The sequence below is a fragment of the Rhinolophus hipposideros genome, assembly GCF_964194185.1.
Source record: "Rhinolophus hipposideros genome assembly, chromosome: 1".
Classification (NCBI taxonomy): domain Eukaryota; kingdom Metazoa; phylum Chordata; class Mammalia; order Chiroptera; family Rhinolophidae; genus Rhinolophus; species Rhinolophus hipposideros.
Genome location: NC_138047.1, coordinates 101,216,900 through 101,231,959, shown reverse-complemented (window position 1 = coordinate 101,231,959; position 15,060 = coordinate 101,216,900). Strand labels below are relative to the sequence as shown.

The 15,060-nt window shown below is 45.9% G+C and overlaps 1 protein-coding gene across 4 annotated transcripts in view; it reads right to left on the bottom strand.

Annotated features, from left to right (window-relative positions):
- Positions 1 to 13,069, bottom strand: part of TAPT1 (transmembrane anterior posterior transformation 1) — a 50,426-nt gene extending 37,357 nt beyond the window's left edge. For 2 of the 4 annotated variants that reach the window (XM_081042662.1, XM_081042663.1), the window contains exons 1-2: positions 12,765 to 12,998; positions 2,756 to 2,886 (exon numbers count right to left, since the gene is read on the bottom strand). In XM_081042662.1, coding sequence (XP_080898788.1) covers positions 2,756 to 2,886; positions 12,765 to 12,951 — 318 coding nt within the window. In that variant the 5' untranslated portion in view covers positions 12,952 to 12,998. Of the gene's footprint in view, positions 1 to 2,755; positions 2,887 to 9,607; positions 9,653 to 12,764 lie in introns of those variants that run through there. The other 2 variants (XM_081042665.1, XM_081042664.1) reach the window with 2 other exon arrangements.
- Between the last annotated feature and the right edge of the window lie 1,991 nt (positions 13,070 to 15,060).

The window sequence follows — 15,060 nt, the reverse complement described above, 5'->3', positions numbered from 1 at the left end:
AGACAATTTTAGAAATTACTATGATAAGCATTTCTTTACTATTGCCTGAAGTTTTGGGTTCACACAGATGACAAAATTAGCCTTTGGACACCTGGGATTTATTTACATCAATAAACAGGTTCAGTAACAGATATTAAGTTGACCTTTCTCTTGACTTTAAAGTATGAACACTAATTACATGTTTTATAGTATTTGCCACCCTTGCAGAAGTACTCTTTAATTATCAAATTTCTCTTCCTCAAAAGGCTAGGTGAAAATATAACGTTCACCAAAAAACAAGAACAAAAATGAGTAAGGTATTATATAATAGAACAGACAATGTAAACACAAAGTAAACCTACAAAAACAATTTAGAATGGCATGAATGTCTGGCCTCCCAACTCTTACAACGAAAGCCAAAAGCAAAACCCTACTCATATAAAATTAAGGCCTTAAGAGTATCAGAGTGAATTCATGCTGTTATCAGAGATATTTATAATTCAATTGAAATCTACCTCTCCTTTCCTCTATGTTTCACTTAGTCTTAGAAGTTTAGAAGAAATTGCTCCAAATCCTGTCACACGTTTTAAGCAATAAAGCTTCTCAAAGTACTGTTCTAAGAGACTAAATCAAATTTCCCTAAATAGGCCTAAAGTCAAAAGCCTCTCTTAAGGGCAACAGAATTAGAAGATTATTACAACTATGTGTGAGCAGTGTTAATGCAAGTTTTCTGACGTTACACATTTTACATATGTACAAATGAAACTTAAGTTTCATGAAAAAACACTTAGCCTTAGTACAGGCAATGCTCTCTAATACTTTCTCTATTCTTTTATTTGAAAAAGATGTCTTACTTCGCAACTTACCTTACGGGTTACCCATCAATGGTCCCACAATGGACCATCTCGTTTGAAAAACATGAATTTATACTTAAGTCTTATCAAGACCTGTGGCCCTTTTCCCCAGAAGACAACTTAACACTCACCATAACAAACATAAAATGCTTACAAGTTTCTGTGAGCAATCTACTCAGAAGCTGGCTTGTTATTTCAATGGTACTAATAAAGAGAAGGACATGTGTATTGAGCCTGCCTGTGATGAGGGGACGCCAGTGCTCATTATGTCTGCCACAGGAGGAGTAATAAAAGGGGTCCGACAGACACCTCCCCGCCTTGAAGCAATCCCCTGGGTGTGCCCCGGGTCTGGCTGTGCACTGTGGGCAAATCCCGCTGTGTTCTCCCTAGAGAAAAATGGGAATCCACAACTGCTCAGACAGGTGGAAGAAAAGCATTCCTCTGTACAGACCGGGTAAGTAAAAACTGCATGTGGCTGGTATTGTCCTGTCCAGGAATACAGGCCACACATCCATCTCATGGCTTATTATTGGAAGAAAAAGTGAACTTTGCAAAGCAAGTTAAAAGTGTTTTAAGAAAGACACAATAATTAGTTTTCTTTTTTTTCAAGCAGAAGAAACATTACCCAGACCCGCAACAAAATCTTAAATACATTCCCACACACAAAACAAAGGCGGTGCTGCATTGGAGGAGGGTTGCTGCAGAGGGCGCCACACACACTCCTCCTCCTCCCTTCTCATCTACCAGGCCCCTGGCTCCTTCCTCCTCAGAACCCTAGAACTCCCTAGAAAAGCAACAACGCAGTGAGAACCAAGCATATTCAGTGATCCTGGCAAAGGCGACAAATGGCTGCCCCCTCACATTTGTTCTCTCCCAGAATCCTTGCTTGCTCCTCAACTCTCTATATCTCACCCTACTACGTAAATTACTACACCCAACTTCCTAAAACTTCAGCATGGGACACGCCACCAATAACCTATGTAACACAACATTTCTCAAGTTGTCACTCTAAATCCAACTCTCTTTCTTCTACCAAACTGATGGATTGTCAATAAAAGGAAGCACACTAGGCAAACCAGCTAGATCCTTACTTCTGTCTTCCACACCTCGTCATTATAATACACTGATAAAGCAAACCAACAAAACTCTTCTGAAAGCCACTCTAATAGGAAGCACAATTCCAAGGCAGTGATTGAAATATTGTAAGCTTCATGTTACTATAAAAGTATGAAGACATAGTTTAATATAGCTAAACCTGAATTATTTCTTAATTATTTCCTTCTAGGAAGAAATTTTGGTATTGCTTAGTCACAAACCCTAGCAATGCAGGGGAAAAAGAGCGGCCTTCCTGTCCTACCCGACTGGCCTTGACAGAGTGAGACAATCACGGAATACGGCGTGTAAAAATTTTAGTGCTGCTATAACTATGCTTATCCTATAATGTTGTTTTCTGCGAGAAGGTAAGATGAATTGTCTTTTTCTTTGAAGAGTATGTCATTTGTGTTTTTAAATATGACAGCTTTCTGAGAAACTGAAACCTTAAAAGAAGCTAAAATTAAATAATTTATCATGCTGAATGGACAAAGAAACTGGCATTTGGTAAAACAAAACTGAAGACAACTAAAGGAGTAAGTGGAGATTAAGTCCTTGGAAAAAATTATTTGGATGGGACATAAAGGGAAATATGTTAAGTTCAATAATAAGCAAAGTTCAGAACCACTGGATCTTACACTAAAAATATGCTCTTTAAAGTCTATTGCTGTATGGGAATTCCTACTTTCCCAAAGTTTTTAATTATTTATGATCACATTATTTCCAATATTTTCAAAGCTCAACTCAGGCTGTTCATAATTTTTTTTTAAATAATTAACACATTGACGTAACTTTTAAAATAATGTCTGGTAATAGAAAAATAAAAGTACCTTTTCCAATTCTCTTGGTATTCGCATACAAGTGTATACTCTTTCTCTTCTTTCTGTATACTTGGCCTCATTATGTTCAAGGAAGTACCCTCTTGTTAGTTCAGCACTGAGGAACCTCAACAATGAAAGCTCTACAGGAAAAGAAAATGACACAAAACAAAAAGAACAGTATTTATCAAGGAACTTCCATGCTAGCTGGGGCCACAGGTAACACATATATAAAACAACAGTAAAACAAAGTCATCTGTAATTCTATGCCCAGAAGCGACTACATGCAAATCATCAGCAAAGACTCTTGAGAAAATTGCTGCTCTGTGTGGTATAAACTGAAAATTCCACAGGAATATAGAAAGGACAATTACTATGAGCCAGAGCAGTCAGAAAAGTGTTAGTGAGAGCCTAGTCCTGGGTCCCACAGGTGATTCAGGACCATGAATGCAGGTAGGAAGAGTACGTAGCCAGGATACATAACACGGGTGTGTGTGAGACAGCGTGTGAGTGTGGGGGTAGAATTTTTTTTTTTAAAGGCAGCCAAGTCACCTACCAGGCATTGCTTCAGTCTAAGAACTACCCTGTGTGAAGTACATACAAGGACACAGTGCAACATCTCCAGCCTCAGAGAATCTCTGCAAAGGTGCCTAAATCATGCCATTTCCTTAGATGAAGGATTACCAACATGAAGCTAACAATCGTGTGGGTGGGGGAAGAAACTTCCCTCCACCCTCGAGCTTCTCCTTCGGGCTCGTCTAATAATCAAACGAGCATAAGACAGTCACTAGAGAAAATGACCACATACAAATACCTACATATGTACGGGGACAGTGCACATATGGAGTCGGAGACCCCACATACGTGAGAGGTTCAGAGACAGAAAGGGAAAATGAGGGATACATGACATTCTGAGCAAGGGAAGAGCTTAGGCACCTTCAGAAGGTCGTTGCAGAAAGAGCACATGTTCAGGAATTATTAGTTTGCCCTGCGATGTAGGTAGATAAAAAGTTATTTCTGATTAACTCTTATCATAGGCCAGGCCCCTAATTTAAATTCTTCTAGATAGTTGGGGGGAGGGGAGTGGGAGGTGCAGAAGTTTCTCTCAAGCCCAGAGAGTCTTGGTTGCCTTTAGCTCAAAATAATTAGCACACCACTGAGGCACATCTTGGGGGGGGGGGGACTTTCTAATGCGTTGTAGGCTGGCTAGAACTAGGACAAGATCTACCGTTAGAAGGGGAGAAAGAAAAGCCTTTTGAGCAGCAAACAGGAACAGCCAAGACCAGTGGAGGAGCAAACATTATACTCATACTCCGTTCAGTCAGATTTCCAATAAGAAAGGAAAGGATGTTCTGATTCGCTGATATCCATAAATACCAATTCTTCATGTAACTGCTGAGAAGTAACGGGACACTCTGAAAGCAGAAAAGACGCACTCACACGCATTTTCACCGATACCAGGGAGCTGGTTGAGTCACGAGCCCCAAAAGTCACCTCACCAGAACCCGCGCAGCATCTGGCCCCGTGGCTTCCCCATTCCTCCCGCCACCCCTCCCACCAGTGGCACTTCTCTCTCCAGTGGCAGACTTTTCTGTGCGAAATCGCTGGCAGCTCCTGCTCCTCCACCTGACCCTGAAGTGGTTGCAGGTTCGGTGCTCTATACACCACTTCCTAAGGAACATAGTTCCAGCAGCGTGCTGGCTGGCTGTCCCTTCAGGTGGCATTCTCTGAAGTGTCCTCAGTTACCTTCTTTTTCTTTCCTTTATTTTTCTACACATACTCTCCTTGGACAGTCTAAGGTTTTAACCATCATCAAAATCCGAAAGTCACCATATCTTCAGCTCAGACTCCTGGGCAACTCCACCTGGAAATCCCAGATACCTTTAATGTGCAAAACTGAACGCACTATCTTCCCCACTCCCTGCAGCCCTGACTAGCTCACAGCATCACCACGAAGTTCCATGCTAGCAGCTCAGGGCCGATTCTGACGATGCCTGTGTCCTCTCACCAAGCCCTACTGATTCTTGCTCTGCGACACTGAACGTTTCCTTCTTTTTTCTATACACTCCACTTTCATGGGGCCCTCACCCTCTCTCTGCAGCTTCCTGACTGGTGCCCTTCTCCCAGGCTTCCCCCCAGTCCTGCCCTGGCCTGGCAGAGTCAGCACGCTCACACACCAGCCATGGACAGCCCGCAGGACTCCTCGTTAGCTCCAGGGCAGGTATACACCTCCGCAGTGAGGACCAGATCCCTTAGAGCTTGGCCCCCAGCTACCTTTCTGGTCGTGCCTCACCTGCCTCTTCTGAATCTCTAGATCACACACCTCCTGTTACACTACTTTTCATTTCCTGTAAACATGTCAGTCGGTTCACACGTGGGCCCGAGAATTCCGCTCCAGTTTTCCACAGGTGAACATGCACAGACAAGGCCTGCTCTGTGAAGACGTCCCCACCTGTTCCAGGCAAACCCATCCTCCCCGACTCGGTTCCCACGGCCTCACCCTTGCCCGTGCTTCCCTGCGTCCTACTGTACTCATTTTCTTGTCTCGTTTTCTCCTTTACTTTTGCGTCTTAGGGGCATAGTACATAATAAGTGCTCAACAAATGTTTGCTAAAATAATGTGCGGATCAGAGAAGAGGAAGAATAATCATAGAGAAGAGTGTGGCAGAGAGAGAACAAAAACAAAATCAGAAGTCAGAAGTAGCAAAGGCAGAAAATACCAGATTCTCGAGAACAGAGCCTGTGATTGAGAGAATTGTCCGAGACTCTGGGGAGCCAGCGTGGAGAGTGAAAAGCTCTTGGTGCCTCGCTGGGTTCACCAGCCACTGAAGATAAGGGGCCTCTTCTCTGTGTGTGTCTAAGAGACTGTCAAGGGTGACCCAACAGGCACTTGAACCTGCACCCCTAAGAGGGCGGGGTGCATGATAGTCACAGCCCGGGAGTGCCCTGGGGTGTCGGGAGGGGACGCACGCACTGCCCCCAGGAAGTGTGGCAGAGGACTTGGGCAGCCTGCTAGTATGTCAGCCATGTTACAGAGAAACAGAAACAGGTTATCACACAATTCTAAAACTGAAAAAGCATAATCCAAAGGTTAAGATAGCTATACCCTTGTTTATTTAGAAAGTATCCTCCACAATGGTGTTTTTCCCCCGATGACAGCAGATGACCAAGCTTTTATCCTAACAAGAGTTTTGTTACCATCCACAGGACAAGCACTGATCAGCAATCAGAAGAAGGGGGCCCGGCACCAGCAGGCACACGTCAGCCCTAGGACCTGCTCAAGCCACAGATCTCAGTTTCACAGCAGAGAAACCGAGGCTTAGCGGTTTGTTAACACCTGTTCCCTGCTTGCCTTCCACATAGGATGGCTGAAGGACTGAGGGGATTTACATGAAAGCAGGTGAAGACTGCGAACCATGACACGATGTTTGGAACGACTTACTATTAATTTCACAAGATCTGTAGTATTAACCAATTCTGTGGGTGGTTACCTAATGTTTATTGACACTACTTCTGTATCCTGTTTCCATGGATGACAGCTAACATGACAAATAAGTATATTTCACAAACTATATGAGCTAAGCAACTCACTTTCTATTAAACAAAAAGTTTTACACTATAAACCTACGAAGGTGTTTTAACTATATTATAAATAAAAAACGGGGGTGTGTTAGGATTCCACCACTAAATATGCAATAGTTATAAACACCAGTTTACATTCCACAACGGAGTTTAAAAGCAAGCACTTAAAAATCAAATGATAAAAACATGTTTTAAGTGCACAGCTCTCGTAACTGTGAGACAGGTTCTACTGTTATGCCCATTCTAGATGAAGAAACTAACGCACAGACAGGTTAAGGCCTCCAAATCACAAAGGAAGCAAGTAGTAGAGCCAGAATTCAAAACCCAGTAGTCTACCCCTCAAGTGTGTGTAAGAGACAGTAAAGCGTGACCCCACAGGCACCTGAACCTGCACCCCTAAGAGGGCGGGGTGCCATGATGCAGTGTGTGCTTTTGGCACTAGATTATTTTGACTATCATTACCTCAAGTGCTTTTGTAAACCGGCCACTGCTCTTTCTGGAAAACTGGAACCCTCTCCACCTCCCTTCTGTGTGCTGCCACGGCACCCTGGGTTTGCTTGAAGTTACACTTTAACTCTAGTCGGCTCCCTCACCAGCCTGAGCTTTCTGAAAGCAGGTATAACGCATCCAAACCCTCTCAATGTCCAGCCTCCAGAGTTCTGAGTCTAAGGGTAGTGTGTGCCTACAATTAACACCACAGAAATGGGCTAGGGAATGGTTTAGAAGATACAGGAAAGCAATACTAACAAAAGAACCAAGCTTCATGGGGTGAAATATTTCAAAAGCTTTATCTGACTTCCTTCTTCCACCCTCCTGGAGACTTGACTTTACTTAAGGGATTAGGATCCTCTCACTTTAGGGCAAGAGACCGTTTACAAAGGTCTTGCACACACTACTTCATAAAATTCTCACAATTCTGAGAGATAGAGAGCAGATAATGGTGTACACATTTTGCAAGTGAAGAAACTGAGGCTCAGAGGTTAAGGGCGTGGTCCAATGTCACTGAAAAGGGGAACACTGGGAGTAGACCCAGATCTTTGAAGTCCAAGCCCAGCGTGCTCTCCTCTACACCACAATTATCATCCATCGCCTGACACTCTTACAGAGAAGATAACCTAGCGCTACTCCGGCTTCAACCCACGAGACACACACAGCCCTCTGGGTCACACTGAATTAGGGGAGTGGGCTGCCTCGCCTGCTGCTTTGTCAGGTCCACGCCCACCTTTCCGGGGCTGCAGATACATTTTGCAGGATGCTGCTTAATCTTCTGTCCCAAAGTGTAGCTGTTTCAGTGTGTGTGTTTGCTTCTGCTGTTTTAAACACTGTTCGCTAGCATTCTACAGACTTACCTGAACTTGTCCTGTGACACTGGGTATAGCTGCCTGACCAATTATTTAGGAAGGCTACTGTTCTTTTACTCATGGGTACCATTCTTCGTGAATTCTGCTAGCTAAGTGTACCTTAACTTTTCCATTCCTTCTGAGCAAATGAGTCTCTCCCATTGGTTATGCCAAACATTTGTCTTTATATTTAAAGAGCAAATTCTTTTCCAAAATAAAATAATTTAAATTTTTATTTTCTAAACATTGACTTTTTAGATGTCAACCAATTTTAGTTCATTTATCCAATTCTCACCAAAAAGAAATATCATTCAGTAAAAGTCTTTTGAAACAAAAATATTTTACTATTTAATTATAATATAAGCAAGTGTTTCTACATTAGAAGAACTAAGTTCTGCCAATTGTGAATATTTAGTATAAGAAAGATAATACCAATCATAAATCCAAATCAATTCCTCCACAGTATTTTTAATCAATATTCATCTCCTACGAGAAATGCTCTGTGATCCAGCATCTTAAATTGAGAAAAAGTATAGAATAAATTGTTTCTTCTTCTTCCCTAAAAGAAGAAATATTATGTTTAATTACCTACTAAGATAGCTTGCTTTAGAAATAAGAAGCCAGGAAAAAAAAATTAATTAAAAGTAATGAGTAATCACAAATATATTTATATGTTCAGTAGTATGTCTAAATATATCTTTCTTAAAATAGCACTGACCATTAAAAAAATTGGAAAGTAATATTGGTTAACTGTTAGGAAAATATAAAGAAACAAGCAAATCTCCATAGTCTTAAATGACATAAAACTTTAACAAACTTTACTAAGGTTATGCTAAAACACTAACTGTAAGTTTATTACACAATATAGAGGTAAACCCTTATACAAAGCCAACCAGGAATCAATGCAACAATTCTGCCTTCTGAACTCAAATGTAGTAAAGGTACCATTCAAGTTCTTAATTATTTACAAATAATCTCATTTACGGAAGCAAAGAGTAGCTAAAATAGTCATAAATTTATAATATCATTATTCTGACAGTCAATGTTATATAGTCTTTCCCAAACTCTCTTTTATGCAAGCACTCCCAAAACTGGGCCACAAATGAGCTGCTAGGGCAGAAGTTTGGAGGGTAGACTAGGCTGAAGTTAAACATTTAAAAAAGCCAAGATATTGAACTGGTCAAAGATCAAAATGAAAACCTTTTCACTGCTTGTTTAGGTTACATGTACTAGTTAGGTAAAGCAAGTGAGAATTTTAAAAGTTGTCAGAAGAGAAGCTAATTTTACTTTATCTGTATCAGGGTTGTGGTTACTCCAAGTAATTTCCCAGCCAGTTTTATTCTTATTTTTCTTTATAAATGAGAAGTTAATTATGGACCCTTTAGCATTAATTTCAGAATCACAGCCTTTAGTCACCCATTAGGTTAAGTTCGGGGCCACAGGGGTTACCATGTAACAGAGATCCTATGGAGAATGAGAACTGGTTAAATGAAAACATATTTTAATAAAAACACTTTATTTGTAAGAAGAACTTAAGTTTTCAATTACACAAAATATAAGACATAGAGAACATGAATAGTTAAAATATCTTTTAACTGTTGTGGGAATTGCTAAAAAAGAGATCCGTTGGTTTTTCTGGGTTTTAGTCTTTCTCCCTGCCTCTGCTCATTCTTATCGGAGGTAAACAAGAGGTCTAACATGGGTAAAGGAAGAGAAGAGAAGCAAAAGAGATGGCTAACAAGCTTAAGCTGTAGAAGTGAAGAGTCATCACTTAAAAAGAAGGGGAAAAATGGGCCCACGGTATGGCTACAACCAGAAACAACCTGTCCAGCCATACCTTACTCAGGCTCTTGTTTCACAAGCACTACCCTCCCCTAGGCATACTCCAGCACCTGAATTTTACAGGTATTGTTTCGTCCTCACCAGTAGGTGTTACACTTACTCATATTTTACACCAAGTCTTCTACTGTGAAGTCTCCAGAGTCACGACAGCCAACTTAGATATTACGTATCTGGTCTTGGAGTTATGAAACAGAGCCAAGTGGATTAGGCAAGCAGTCTAAGCAAACAGAGTCTACAAAGCAAATCAACAACCGAACTGAGCCAAGAACAGATTGCCTAATTCTCAGTCCAAGGTTGACTTGCTAGACCTAGATCCTAAATGGGAATATGGCTCTACAGACACTAACCCACTGAGAACCTTTCCAGATGAGTCAAGTAGGGAACAAGCACAAAAACATGGTAAGATGTACTTATTATCTGGTCTTATGTCAAGAATACTACAAAAGAAGTTGGTAGTATTTTTAATTGAGTAGGGATAGAGACAGATGAGAAGAATCCGCAGTTCCTGATGACCACTATAACCAGAATCCAAGACCAGTGACCACATAAGACAACAGAGGAATACACAACGACCATTCTGAGAGAGAGAACGACAACAAGAATGATGAGTGGTGTATCAACTTCTAACTATGTTAAGGTGTAAGTACTAGCACATGAGAAAAGTTTCAGTCCACTGCCAGGCAACATATAAGTCAAAAAGGAAGTTCAGAGAACCGAATGATTAGAAGAATTTGAAAAGAGAAACAAAAGGAAAGCTAATGCTTGATGTAGATATATGTGTATGGCATAGACAGCTGTATATACACAAACTAATATTCATATATATTTGCTAAACATATAAATGAACAAGGACAAGTACGAACAAAAACATGAACCTCAAACACTATGTTTTGAATTATTCACTCTGGTGGGGAGGGTTTGGATAAGCACCAAATCTGCATATCCATTCACAGAATCCTAGGCTGTTTCTAGAAGCCAACAAACATGTATCAGAGCCCTAAATTCCTTGGGAGAAATGATATAGAGAACTCTGGAACTAACTGATGATTAGCCCACCATGACACTAAAGGAAAGACATAGGCTGCCCTAATTTGGGGAAGGGGACTAGAGTATCAGAAGCAGTACCACAACATAAAAAACAACTAGTCACACTGTAAGTGCAAGTACCTAGTCTGGTAAGACAGTTTATTCAGGGAGAAAGCTTCTCACATGACCCTAGGTGGTGCCACTCAAAGGCCCTCTGAGTCCCCTAGGCCAGCCGCTAGGACAGTATACTAAATTCTGGACAGAAGAAGAAGGAAAGGTCAGAGAGAAGTGGAGGGGAGCAGTGCTGGAGGGTCAGGGTCACTGAGCAGCAGGGGAGCTTAAGGGCCAACAGAATTCTAATCTCCAGGGAGGACTCCTCTGACCAGTGAGGCATCAGGTGGAGAGTGGGCACCAGCAGTGGCAAGAGTCGTGTGACGAGCGGTACCCGGTAGAGGCCCAGACGGAAGAGACAGATACCTGGTAGAGGCCCAGATGGAACAACACTGGCTGGTAACTCCAGCTGAAATAGTCCTGGGATTCTCACCTTAAGTCCTGATCCCCAAGAGGTGCCACTGTCATCTCTCCTCATAGGTAACGGATGGAACTGGGGAAACAACGAGGACTACTCCGACAATCAAGGCTGGACGTGTCTGTCTCCCTGATAATGACTTTTTTGCAACTATGGGTTAAAAGTCCAGCTTCGAATACGTTAAAGCCTGCTCAGTAACCCATGTTGATGAAGGAAAGAATGCATGTGTGGTGTGATGGAGTCTAGGTTAAGTCCACAGTACCGGGGGTCCAGACCCCTCTGGGAAGGGCCAGGGAAGGGGTGTTAAGGATTACCCCAGGAGCCAACAACTGTACTCATCAAAAGGCTCCTGACAACTTCATTCTCTGTGCATGCAAAACAAACAAACAAAAAGCTTTTGATAAATATCTTGGCCTTCCTGAAACGCAAGGAATATTTTAAAGAACTCATAGTGACATCTGACCACATTTGTTTCTATTCGCAACACAGTGCTTTTAATATTCAAGTCTAAAGTGAGTAAACAGGCAGCTCAGTGATTTAATACTTTGCCAATTCAGAAAGTAAATACTCTTGCAAGCAAGTGTTTAACTGACAACTGAACCAGAGTTGAGAATTTTTAAGTGGTTAATTGCAAAAGAAGGAGGCACAGTTTGCACTTCAGTTTTCAAAGATACGGACTTTGTCGAAACCAAACTCTGTCTAGTTCCGTGAATTAGCAAATCACTCAGGATCTCACCTGATCAGCACTGAAGCACTTCTACATTTTCAATAGCCCAGTGCGATCGACGATGCAGTAAACCTCACGACTTAAAACATTTGCATGAACGGCAGCAAATAACGGCTCATAACGGCCCTTCGCTGTGCAGCAGAAGCAATTTTGGGGGATGGGGGGGTTAGAAATTTACTGGGGATTATGCTTTGGTTGCTTTTCAAAACTTAGAATTATGTAAGAATTAAAATGTTGCGCTCCCTCTGTGTTCAACGAAAACGCTTCCTTTTTCCTTTAAGCCGGACACACAACTGCAACATAACCACACATGCAATTTTAAAAAGTGCTTAAAAAAAAAAACCAAAAAATAAAATCCTACAGCTGACAGAGACAGCATTAGCACAACAGTCCGCTTCAACCCAGTCATTGCAAGGTTTCGCAAGTGCATGTGTCCTTCTGCAGCCATTTTTCTTTTTGTAAGGGGCCGAAGCTCCAGGACGGGCAAAGTTCGCAGGGAACGCCTGGACGGGCGCGCAGGGTTCTGTTCTGGGCAGGAGGGCCGCACTTCACGGTCCCCGCCACCGTGTTGGCGGCGGCGGCGGCGGGCCCCGAGCAGAGCAGGCTAACAGGTCTCCGCCGCTCAAGTTCGCTCAGCACACAGACCAGGAGTCACCTTGGCGCGCAGAGAACGAAGCCGGCCTCGAGCGCGTCAACTGGGACTCCCCGCGACGGGGAGACGCTCGGCCCCGGCCCCGGGCGTGGGGCGCGCCGGCCGCTCTTGGCAGGACCCCGACGGCGGCGCAGGGACCTGGGCAGGACCTCCGGCCGCAGCCGCGCCCGGGACCCCGCAGCCGGCCGTGCGCGCGGGGATGCGGGGCCGCGCGCTCCCCGCCGGGGCCCGTCCGCGCCGCCCCCACCCGCGCGCCCGCCGCCCGCGCCCCCGCCGCCGCCCCGCGGCCTAGCGCCGCCCGCCCGGCCGCCCGCCCGCCTCACCTGCGCGGCTGCAGCGCCGCTCCCGCCGCCGGTCGCTCTCGTAGAAGCCCAGCGTCTCCGTGAGCTGAGGCGCCGGCGGGGCCCCGACACCGCCGCCGCCCGGCTGCTCCGCCTGGCCGCCGCCGTCCCGCTCCCGGCCGCCCCCGCCGCCTTCTCCCGGGGCGGCCGCGTCGCCGACGCCCGCCATGTTCCGAGCAGAACAAACGAGCGCCGCCGCCTCCCTCCAGACCCCGGCGCGGCCTCCGCCTCCGGCCGGCCCCCTCCCGGCTTCGCCCCGCCCCTCCCCGGAGCCCAGGCCGCCGCCGCCGCCGCCGCCGCCGCCGTCCGCGGCCCGTCGGCCGGCGCGCGCCATTGGCGTCAGCGGCGCGGGAGGGGCCGCCGCCATCTTCCTCCGGGCCTCGCCGTGGCGCGCGGCGGCTTCCCGCGCCGAGCCGGGCTCCATGCGGTCGGGCCGCGCGGCCGGGGACAGCGCGCGCCTCCGGGGCTCGGGGCCGGCGCTGGGCGGGAGCTGGCCGGGCGCGGCAGCCGCGGCGGGCGGAGCGTCGGCGGCGGAGCCCTGGGCGGGCGGCCGCTGCGCCTGCTGCCCGCGGTCTGCGAGGTGCCCGGCCGCCCGCCCGGGGCCCTTTTTGCAGGCTCGGTGCCCGGCGTGCGTCGGCGCCGCCGGCTCGGCCTTGGCACCGCCCGCGCGGCCGCTATTTGGGCTCCATCTCTTCTGCATGTTTACGGTCGCCTGTCACAGTCCCTGGCCCCTGGGTTTCCGCTGACAGCTCCCGGAGCACTTGGGCCAGAAGGATGTCGGGGGTGCTGTCCAACAGGTGGGGGCGCGGGGGGAAGCCACAGGCCTCAGGGACCCCGCTCCGGAAGCGGGGTGCTTGATGCTTTTAACGCGCCGGCGGACATCCTGACACTGCCCTTAGGAGAAGGCTCGTGGCCGTCGCGGCCCTCGCGCCATCAGCCGGGCGTCCCCTTCCCGGGGGCGGACTGTCCTTTGCCGCTCCGCGTGTGGCCCGGCACCGGCACCGGCACCCGAGCGCGGCGTGCCCACCACTGGCCCCCGGGATAGCGCAAGTGATGGGAAGGCCCCGGGACCTTCGTCACCTGCTGTCCACGCGTGTGCTGCGTGCCCCAGTTAGGCGCACAGTGGCGTGTCAGTTTCTCGAATGGCAACTTCAGAACTCACCTGTCCCTCCGTTGCCCTTTTGATTAACAAAAGAAAACTGTCATTCCTCCCCGAACATGAAGCTGTCTAGAAGTTTCCCTAGACCTAAACTTGAGAACCAGACGTGAAGGGCCTGCACAAGGCAAAATCGAGCTCGTGCTGGTTCATGAAAAGACCCTGGGGGTTTCTTGACACTAGTGAGCATATGGTTGCAAACTGGCAGCAAGTTTAAATCGGTGGCTGTTGGGGCAGCACGCTGAGCACAGCCACCTGGCAGTCCGACCACAGGGCAGGAAGCAGTGGCGAGGGACCAAGATGGACTGAGCCCCACAGCCGGGAACTAACCCTCAGCTGCCCCTGGCAAAGAGGAACCATACCTTTGGAAAATCCTCATCCTTCGTAAAACGGAACATTTCACAGGATTACGTTTCCAAACAGTCCTGTCACCATCAACCTCCTCCATGAAATTCTCTGTGTGGGTTATACTTGGTCAAAACAACCTTAATCCATCAAAAACAAATGCTCTGGTCAAATCTTAAGTATTATTTTGAAAATCAAATGGCACCGACAACTTTATGGCCTCTAACGTCGCTTACAGCTCAAATTCTATTCTCTAATCTTTTATAGTGTAAAGACCAGCCCCATTCTGTTATTGTTTGTCCAGAAGGAAGTAGGGTTTTATTGCTTATTTATGTCAGTTCCCATTTACTGTCTTACCAAGTTTATTGGCTTATTGCCCCTGCCTTTAACTCAACAGAATCTGGAAGGGGGGAAAAAACAGAATTTTGTTTCTTCAGGCATCCAGTCGCAGGAATGGATTTCTTTCGTTTTCTACGTCAGGCCTGTGGAAAGACATTGTGTTCCAAAGGCTGTGTCTATCCTTCTAAATAATTGCCAAAGAGAGAAAGGAAGCAGCGGGGTCCAGGCCAGGTACTGAAGGTGTTGGGGAGCAAGAGGAGCAAAGTGGACATGGGAAAGCTGAGGGACTCATAGTTTCTCGTCAACTGGGTCTTTTCACTGGAGCTACATTACTTTATATGACACTTGGTGAAACAATTCAATGAAACAAACCCATAACGAAGTCAACATGCAGAAAAGCATTTTTAAAACAAATTTTAACATAAGTAATTTTTTCAA